This window comes from Erythrolamprus reginae, chromosome 7 (genome assembly GCF_031021105.1).
Source record: "Erythrolamprus reginae isolate rEryReg1 chromosome 7, rEryReg1.hap1, whole genome shotgun sequence".
NCBI classification, from domain to species: domain Eukaryota; kingdom Metazoa; phylum Chordata; class Lepidosauria; order Squamata; family Dipsadidae; genus Erythrolamprus; species Erythrolamprus reginae.
In genome coordinates this window covers 16,889,328-16,899,604 of record NC_091956.1, presented here as the reverse complement: position 1 = coordinate 16,899,604, position 10,277 = coordinate 16,889,328, and the positions used below count along the sequence as shown (strand labels likewise).

Genomic DNA, 10,277 nt, shown 5'->3' with positions numbered 1-10,277 from the left:
TGCCAAAAGACAGTGTGTGGGTATGGTAGTATAGATGCACATGGCCACACCCCTTCCCCCACCCCACGCATTTGCACGCACACCCAATGCTGCCACCCACAAAACAAGTTTTTGCCTATTGTCGGTGATTTCTTTGCTTCTGCACATGGAAAGAGGAAAAGTAAGGAAAGAAGGAAAGGAAAGGAAAGGAAGGGAGGGGAAGGAAAGGAAGGGAAGGGAAGGAAAGGAAGGGAAGGGAAGGGAAGGGAAGGAAGGGAAGGGCAGGGAAAAGAAAGGTGTTATGTATGCAAATGTAAATATGTAAATAGACAACATGTTAATAGGTTATGGTAATTGGGTTCATATGCATACCGGCCACAGATTGGCTAAACCGTGGCCGGGAAATTCAAGCGGCTGTCAAAGCTGCGCCTACCAAAAGAAAAACTTTTTAAAAAGGGAAACCCTTGCCGCACAGCTTGTCTTTTGCCGCAAGTTACTTTTGTATACTTTGTTGCAAGTGCATCAGTTACTGCCAATTCCTAATAAAAACGAATCCGTCCACCACGTATCTCTCTTCCTTTCTTCGGATCTAACATTGGCGACGAGAGAAAATAGAACCAATGCGTGCAAGAGAAGTCATGAAAGCATCCTCAGTTGCACAAGTGACCAAATTTTTCGACCCAGAGAAGATCAACTGGGACACATACATGGAAAAAATCGAGAATTTCTTAGAAGCATCCAGCAACGAGGATGCCAGTGACAACAGAAAACACATCATATTCCTCTATCACTGCGGGCCACAGATCTACGATCTCGCCCAAACACTAACAGATCCTGACCTGGTAAGGTCGGTACCATGGGCCACCATAACAACGAAGCTGAAGGCACACTTCAAGCTGTCCAAACCATCAAGAGTCTACCGGCACAAATTTGAGAACATGAAGCAAGCCGATAATAATAATAATAATAATTTATTGAATTTGTATGCCGCCCCTCTCCGCAGACTCGGGGTGGCTAACAACAATAATAAACACAACATGTACAATCCAATAATAAAAACAACTAACATACCATGCATAACTTGTAATGGCCTAGGGGGAAGAGCTATCTCAACTCCCCCATGCCTGGCGGTATAAATGAGTCTTGAGTAGTTTACGAAAGACAGGGAGGGTGGGGGCAGTTCTAATCTCTGGGGAGAGTTGGTTCCAGAGGGCCGGGGCCACCACAGGGAAGGCTCTTCCCCTGGGGCCCGCCAAACGACATTGTTTAGTCGATGGGACCCGGAGAAGGCCAACTCTGTGGCACCTTATCGGTCGCTGGGATTCGTGCGGTAGCAGGCGGTTCCGGAGGTAATCTGGTCCATTGCCATGTAGGGCTTTAAAGGTCATAACCAACTCTTTGAATTGTGACTGGAAACTGATCGATAGCCAATGCAAGCCACGGAGTGTTGAAGAAACGTGGGCGAATCTTGGAAGCCCCACGACGGCTCTCGTGGCTGCGTTCTGCACGATCTGAAGTTTCCGAACACTTTTCAGAGGTAGCCCCATGTAGAGAGTGTTGCAGTAATTGAACCGCGAGGTGATGAGAGCATGAGTGACTGTGAGCAATGACTCCCTGTCCAAATAGGGCTGCAACTGGTGCACCAGGCGAACCTGGGCAGAGACAACGAAACAATTTGCCACTCGTCTCAGAGTGCTCGTGGTGAAATGCAAGTACGAGAACCAAGAACCTAGGCTGGTAGACAGACTAATCTTTGGCATGTAAAATACAGATGTCCAGAACAAACTCATCACAGATGAAGACACTACGCTGCAGGAGATTCTCAAAGCCGCACAAGCGATCGAGGTCTCCGAAGCAAGGAAAGGAAAGGACAGGAAAGGAAAGGAAAGGAAAGGGGTGAAGGGAGGGGAAGAGAGGAGAGGGGAGGGTTTCAGTTGGTCAGTTTCCATCCATTATTCCTTGTCTATATATATTTTATATTTATCTTTGATCTATGTAAAATATATAAATGTATAATGTAATATGTATATATACCGAGTCTACAGAGAGGGGCGGCATACAAATCTAGTAAGTATGTAAGTAAGTAAGTAAGTAAGTAAGTAAGTAAGTAAGTAAGTAAGTAAGTAAACAAACAAGCAAGCAAACAAGCAAGCAAGCAAACAAACAAACAAACAAATTGCTCAAAAAAATAAAGAACCCATCCTAGACCTGAATGAATGAAATATTCTCGTTAAATACTTTGTTCTGTACAAAGTTGAATGTGCACAACAGCAGATGAAATTGATTGTCAACCAGTGTTGCTTCCTAAGTGGACAGTTTGATTTCACAGAAGTTTGATTTACTTGGAGTTATATTGTGTTGTTTAAGTGTTCCCTTTAATTTTTTTAGCAGTATATTTATCTTTGATCTATGTAAACCATATAAATGTAATCTAAAATGTAAAACATCTCCATCTCTCTCTCCCTCCGTCCCTCTCCCTCTCCTCCTTCTTTCTGTGGTCACTAGAAAGAGATACTGACTAAACAGGTGTCAGCTTCCAATTGCCTAACCAGATGCGACCTGTTCAATTCTGAAGACAATCATAAGTCTGGATCCCCCACCATAGAGTCTCCTCCTAGCATTGTGTCCCTTTTCTTCCATCTGTCCTAACCAAAAGCCCTAACAATTGTGGAACCAATCAGTGACAGGGAGCAACAGCAGAGGGATGAAAGAGCCACATGCGGTTCCAGAGTTACAGATTGCCAACCCCTGGATTATTTGTTTGTTCGTCATGCATGTATCGGTGGTATACAAAGATAGAACAATATTTATATACATGATACTAGTAAGAGAGAAACATTAGGACATGGGATGGAAGTCACGCTGGTACACTTATGCACGCCCCTTACTGACCTCTTAGGAATCAGGAGAGGTCAACAGTGGATAGTCTAAGGGTAAAGCTTTGAGGATTAGGTGACGATACCGCAGAGTCTGACAACTACAGTGGTACCTCTTCTTAAGAACTTAATTCATTCTGTGACCAGGTTCTTAAGTAGAAAAGTTTGTAAGTAGAAGCAATTTTTCCCATAGGAATCAAAATAAAAGCAAATAATGCATGCAAACCCATTAGGAAAGAAATGAAAGTTCAGAATTTGGGTGGGAGGAGGAGTAAGAAGAGGAGGAGGAGGACAGTCGCTGCTGAAGGAAGAAGGCTTTTAAAAAAGAGGGACCCCGAGGCAGCAAGGAGGAGCATGTGCCTCCCATACATCCAGCGCGAGGCTGCCTCCCATACACTGCGCCAGAGAGAGAAACCCAGGGGGAATGGCAGGAAACTGGCCGGGCCTTCGTGCTGCTCTCAAATTTCCTGGGAAACTTTTCCGGGCTTGGGTTCTTAAGTAGAAAATGGTTCTTAAGAAGAGGCAAAAATATCTTGAACACCCGGTTCTTATCTAGAAAAATTCTTAAGTAGAGGTACCACTGTACTTTGTTACTAAAGTCGTATTTCCTGCAGTCAAGTTTAGAGCAGTTTACTTTAAATTGGTATCTGTCGTGTGCTCCATTGTGGATTAGATGGAAAAAATCCCTTTGTGCATTAGATGGTACATAATCCACAATGGGTTTTTTTCATCCCTTCTTTCAGTAGAGACCATGTACTTCTAGATCAAGGACTTTTTATGAACCCTATGACTTCTCTAATCATTTTCCTTCCATTCTAACATAAAAAAATAACAAAATCTGCAATTTATCCTCTGAAAAAGGGCATTTCCCCTTCTCAACAAACTATCATAGCCAAGCCTCATATTTTTACCAATGGTGGTTTCATTTATTTCATATTTCTTAACCTCCCCACCTCCAAAAAAATATTAAATACCATTTTCAGCAAGAGACTGTCACCTTTCTTTGCTCAAAAGCACATATCATCTTAGAAAGGAGGGGGACATTTTCCCCAATTAAAGAAAATAATTCTCATCTACCCAATACACAGTTATTTATGGATAGAGTTCACTACTAGCCTCATGAAAGTGAAAGAAGATTTGTGGATGAAAAATTAACATTTATGGAAATGAGGTGGGGAATTTTAAATTAAAATCACTGAGTTTTCTAACTTACATTTGGCTTATCGCATAAAATATGCTCTTGCAAGCTGTTCTCAAATGTTGTTGGTGAATTTCATACTCGGAATACTCATTAACTCGCCGGAAAGCAATAGGTAAATTACCATGGTGGGGTTTTTTATTTTATTTTTATTTTTTCTCATACTATTATAGCTCAAGCCGATGCAATTTAATAGAGAGAGCAAAATATCATATTTTATTACTTGCCATATTTTTAATCAGGGACGTAGATGGCAACTGTAAATACACATCTCTGGACCAATTATGTAAATACTCCAAATAGTAGAATTTTGTCTGGGAAATGTTTGAAGTTGGTGGGAATATTCTATAGCAAACAGTTTAGAACAGTCTGGTTAATCAAAGTAAGGTGCCTAATTTTATGTAAACATATATTTCTACCCTCAGAGGGAAGACAAATTATGCTGTGAAATGAAGGAAAGGTCTTAATATGTGGAATTTTGGAACTTGAATTTAAATTTGAAAAATTATTATTCCATTCCTCATCATATTGGCTATTAATTTGAAATATTTATTTATTTATTTATTCATTCATTCATTCATTCATTCATTCATTCATTTAGTCCAATACACAATAATACACAATGAAGGTTATAGAGGATATAGTAGAGAGGAAATATGAGATATAGAAGAGACTATAGGACAGGGGACGGAAGGCACTCTAATGCGCTTATGTACGCCCCTTACTAACCTCTTAGGAATCTGGAGAGGTCAACCGTGGATAGTCTAAGGGTAAAATGTTGGGGGTTATAATGAATCTATAATTTGATATTTTATTGTAAATATAATGTAAATGTAAATATGCATTCAGTTCTGGTCACCACACTTCAAAAGAGACATAGAAACTCTGGAGAAGGTGCAGAAAAGAGCAACCAAAATGATAAGAGGACTAGAAACCAAGACATACAAAGAGAGGTTGCAGGAACTGGGCATGGATTGCCTAGAGAAAAGAAGGGCCAGGGGGAGACATGATAGCTGTCTACAGGTACTTGAGGGGTTGCCACAGAGAGGAGGGGGTCACACTGTTTTCCAGGGCACCAGAGGGCCAGACGAGGAACAACGGTTGGAAGCTGACCAAGGAGAAATTCAACCTAGAAATAAGGAAGAACTTCCTGTTGGTCAGAGCAATCAACCAGTGGAACGGCCTGCCAGCGGAGGTTGTGAACTCCCCAACTTTGGATATTTTCAAGAGGAGATTGGACTGTCATTTGGCTGTGTGTGTGTGTGTGTGTAGGATTTCCTGCTTAAGCAGGGGATTGGACTTGATGACCTGCAAGGTCCCTTTCAACTCTAATAAATAAATAATAAATAAGCAAATGTGGAACTTCTAGGAAGTAAGGGTTTTTAGTTAAGAGAAAAACAGGCAGAAAGAAAAAATGAGAACGATGAATAAAGAAAACAAGGATGAGAAGAAAGCACTATGGCTTAGATTTAAGAAATTAGAGATATAATATCTAGCAGAGGAAGTTAATAATAGCGGTGGATTTAATTGGAAGATAATTTGTGTAATCCAGATGATGAAATTAGATAAAGGAGGCGGCAAGAGTTAAATAAGTAAAGAAATAAATAGAATGGACTTGAGGTTTCTTTTTAAAAAATGTATCTAAAAGATATATGCTTATTAAGTTGTACAACTTATTAAGTTGTCTTAGTTATGGGTTTTTTTGTGGAGAAAAATTAAAATAAAATTACAAAAATAGGTCCTCATTTTATCAACCTTGGAAGGATGGAAGGCTGAGTCAACCTAGAGCTTACTGAGATACGATCTGCCAAACTGCTGGCAGCCGGTGATCAGCAGAAGTAGCTTGCAGTACTGCACTCTAACCAATGCGCTACCATGGCTCTTTTGCTAATGCACAATGGTGAAGTGAGATCTCTTTCATTTGAAAAGTAATAATACAGTAAGTAAACATATTGCAGTAGTTCTCTTGAGGTCATCAGATCACCTCCGAAAAATAACTGAGATCTAGGTTTATTTATTTTTTTATTGATTTATTTTGTCCAATACACAATGAGGGTTTTAGTGGGTATATATCTATATACACATAGTAAAATACATGATGAAGGTTATAGAGGAGATACTCATAGTAAAATATATCTAAGAAATAATAGAAAAGAAGGTATAGTAATAGAACATATCAATGAAAGAATAGAAGAAGAAATATAGGAATAGAAGAAAGGTATAGGAGATATAGGAGAGCAATAGGACAGGGGGCGGAAGGCACTCTAGTGCCCTTACTGACCTCTTAGGAATCTGGATAGGTCAACCGTAGATAATCTAAGGGTAAAGTGTTGGGGGTTTGGGGATGACACTGTAGATTCCGGTAATGAGTCCCACGCTTCGACAACTCGGTTACTGAAGTCATATTTTTTACAGTCAAGTTTGAAGCGGTTAATATTAAGTTTAAATCTGTTGTGTGCTCTTGTGTTGTTGTGGTTGAAGCTGAAGTAGTCGCTGACAGGCAGGACGTTGCAGCATATGATCTTGTGGGCAATACTTAGATCTTGTTTAAGGCGTCTTAGTTCTAAACTTTCTAGGCCCAGGATTGAAAGTCTAGTCTCACAGGGTCTTCTATTTCGAGTGGAGGAGTGAAGGGCTCTTCTGGTGAAGTATCTTTGGACATTTTCAAGGGTGTTAATGTCTGAGATGCGATATGGGTTCTAAACAGATGAGCTATATGGGTCTGGCAAAAGTTTTGTAAGCTCTGGTAAGTAGTGTGAGATTGCCAGAGCAGAAGCTACGTAGGATTAGGTTTACAACTCTTGAAGCCTTCTTGGCTATATTGTTGCAGTGGGCTTTGGCACTTAAATTTTTGTTATTAGTATACCAAGGTCTTTAACCGAGTGGGGATTATCTGTGATAATTTGATTATTCAGTTCATATTTGGAGTTCAGATTCTTCTTCCCAATGTGTAGGACAGAGCATTTGCTAGTTGAGATTTGGAGGTGCCATGTGTTAGACCACTCAGAAACAGCGTCAAGGTCTTTTTGGAGAGTAGTTGTGTTATCGGTGGTGTTGAAGAGTTTTACATCATCGGCGAAGAGGTTGCCAGAGCTCAGCATTAAATTGCAGTCATACTAATCAGGTGACATGAAATCATTGGGATAATGTTCTTTTGAAGAGTTGACAATCACACAAGCACATCCATTACTAAGGATGCATTTTCTTCTTAACGCATCATCGGGAATTTAAACGACATCAAATTATGTGACTAGAACTTTCGGACTACTTTTAAAGCACAAACAATATTTGGAGAGGAGATAGGGAAACTTTTTGAGGCTGAAGTGAAGTTCTTAAGTTGTTTTGGGGTTTTTCTATGCTGCGTTTTGCTCCCACAAAGTAGCAGCCTTTTGAAATCCCAGCTTGCTGAGATATGTAACCCTTAGTGATCGAATTTGAGAAGCATTGCCCTTTTTCTTATATGTTGTGCTCGTTTAGGCTGGCATGCAACTCGAGTATCCCTGAATTGAAGCGAGCCCATCCGTTTCCTCTTTCCAGTAATTTAATTTATAGGGTTGGTTTAAAAAAAAAAAAATCCCTGGAGTGATTCAATTTCAAAGACAACTGTACAAATGTTTTCCTAGCTGGAGGGAAGCGCTTGCTGCTTCGGAAGGCAAGGAATGGCATGTTTGTTTTCTCTGCGCAGTGTGCATGGCTACCATGACATTTGCTGGCTTTCCTTCCTCCTGTCAGTCCCACTGCTCAGTCGCTTGTTATTCAGCCTCTCTGATAAAGAGCACTAAGTCAACAGCAACATCTCTCAGGCACCAAACTTTCAAGTTTAAATTCGGGAAAATGGTCATCTAAAGTTGTCGTGTTTTCAACACATGCGTGGGTACAATGTAATTTACACCATTAATTTACAATCAGAATTGACCTGGAAGGGATTTTGGAGACACAGTTGGGATTCACATAATTTACCAAACAGATCGCCTGGCACCAAAAATGTAATAGCATTCTGCCATGCATGCATTTTGTTCACTTTGCAGGTTGACCACATATGCACAGCTTCAAAACAATGGTACCATAGATGTTCTGTCGAGCTCTCTGGTAGAATCCTCCCAAAAATGCACAGATACAATTTCAGACACACACACGTTTGAAAATTCAAAACAATGTTCTTTATACCTAAAATGCAAATAAACAGAGCACTCTTTTTGTATAGCAAAGAGCACTTGTCTCCAAACAAATTGGTAATTTTTACAAGTGCCTTATCAGTTTTGTGATACTTAGCTTGCAGCTGTGAGGCAATTCACAGTCCTTCTTCTTTCACAAAGTGAAACACACTTTGCTCTGGGTTAGTTTCAAAGTGGGGGAAAATCAGCACACAAAGATCAAAGTCAGCAAAGCAGTCATGAAACACAACGATCAGATAATCCTCCACAATGGCCAAACCCACAGGCTGCTATTTATAGCAGCCTCACTAATTACCACAGCCCCACCCAACCACAGGTGGCCTCATTTTCTTTGATAATAATCTCTCAGTTGTTGTTGCCTATGCATCGCTCTCCACATGCGTGGCTGTATCATTAACTCTTGTTCTGAATTCAAGGAGGAGCTAGATAATTGATCTCCTTCTGAGCTGTCTGCCACACTCTCCTCCTCCCTGTCACTTATGTCTTCTTGGTCAGAGGAGCCTTCATCAGCAGATTCCACCGGGGGCAAAACAGGCCTGCAGCATGTGGATGTCTCCCCCACATCCACAGTCCTTGGAGCAGGAGCTGGGCCAGAGCTAACCACAACATATAGAAATTGGTAAGCCCGTGTAAGGTTTCTGTACAACTACTGGGCTTACCATATCTTATCCAGTCCATCTGGAATGAGATATAAGCAATTATTTCCTTTGGTACTTTAAACCAGGGGAAGGTTCCTCCCAGTTTGGACCAGATTTTATTTATTCATTTATTTAATTTATATGCCGTCTGTTGTGAGTGCTCCTTGTCCACCTCTGATAATGTCAGATTCTGAGGAGGATGAGCCAGGCCCTTCTGGATACCCTGGGCCATGAGGGTTGTCGACTGATGCAGAGAGTGAGAATGAGGGAGAAATAGACCTGGATGAACCTGAGGAACCACCAGAGGGGGACAGGTATGTCAATGGGGGATTGGTCGAAGTCAGAGGACGAAGGGGATATTAAAGTGGATGAGCCACTCTTAGATGCTAGATTCAAGAGGTAGCAAAGCAGACAACACCACTTGTATGGTAAAAGGAAGTAATTTGTAATTTTAACTCTAGGGGGTTTGCTGACCACTCCCAGCAGGTATAAAAGGGAAGGATCTTGGGAAGTTCTGGGTGGAATTTTAACGTTGATTTGATGGATGCTGTGTTGGATTTGGGGTTCTAGAAAATGCTTCCCTAAATACCTGATTTCTGCTCTGCTAGAAGCTGCCTGCCTGTCAGAATATGGTGAGCTGAATTTTATACCCTATGACTCAACCTGTCTTATGTGGCTGGAATGCCATTAGCCCTGAAGCTGGCGCCTTTCCTGGAAGCTTATCTTTGCAGCAGAGAAATCTATTCCATGAACTTTTAAAGCCTGGATTCTGCTCCTAACTGTTGCTTTTTCAAATAAAGAGTGTAATTCAAAGCTTAAATTGTGGGTTTTAGACATTTGTTCCAATATGAAAAGCCCGGGATAGGAAATCGCCCAACCCTCAAAAGACTCTGAGCAGCTTACAACAAAACTATTTTGTCTTTTGCTTCTGCACATGCACAGAAGCTTTTTTATAGTACTGCATATGCGTGGAGGGTCATCTCCTCTGATGTGGTTACACCTACATCACACCAACACTCCCTGAGCTGCACTGGCTTCCAGTCGGTCTCCGGATGCAATTTCAGGTGTTGGTTATCACCTATAAAGCCCTACATGGCTTAAGGCTTGTGGGTTCAGTACAAAACCTTAAAATGTTACTGTGCTCCTCAACAAATAATGCTGCCTACCATTTGTCCTTCTTGTGGCTGTTCAAATAATGTGACTTAATCAACTGAAAAAGAGTCCAAGCACCTCTTTGAAAACTTATTTTGGTCAGTAAGCCACCAGTCACATGACCTTTAAGCCACCCCGGTCACATGATTGTCAAGCCACACCCACAAAATAAGCCACGCCCACAGTGTGGCAGTGAAAATTTTGGCAGCCCATCACTGGTATTCTCCCACTTAAAATCTGAGCTTTTCAAGGTTGAGTT

General features: G+C 41.1%; 1 protein-coding gene across 1 annotated transcript in view; it reads left to right on the top strand.

The window, feature by feature from the left end:
• Positions 1–599: 599 nt before the first annotated feature.
• Positions 600–10,277, top strand: part of LOC139170033 (uncharacterized) — a gene marked incomplete at its 3' end in the record, with an annotated part of 102,274 nt that continues 92,596 nt past the window's right edge. Inside the window, 1 exon segment of the mRNA XM_070756735.1 lies at positions 600–821. Coding sequence (XP_070612836.1) covers positions 600–821 — 222 coding nt within the window.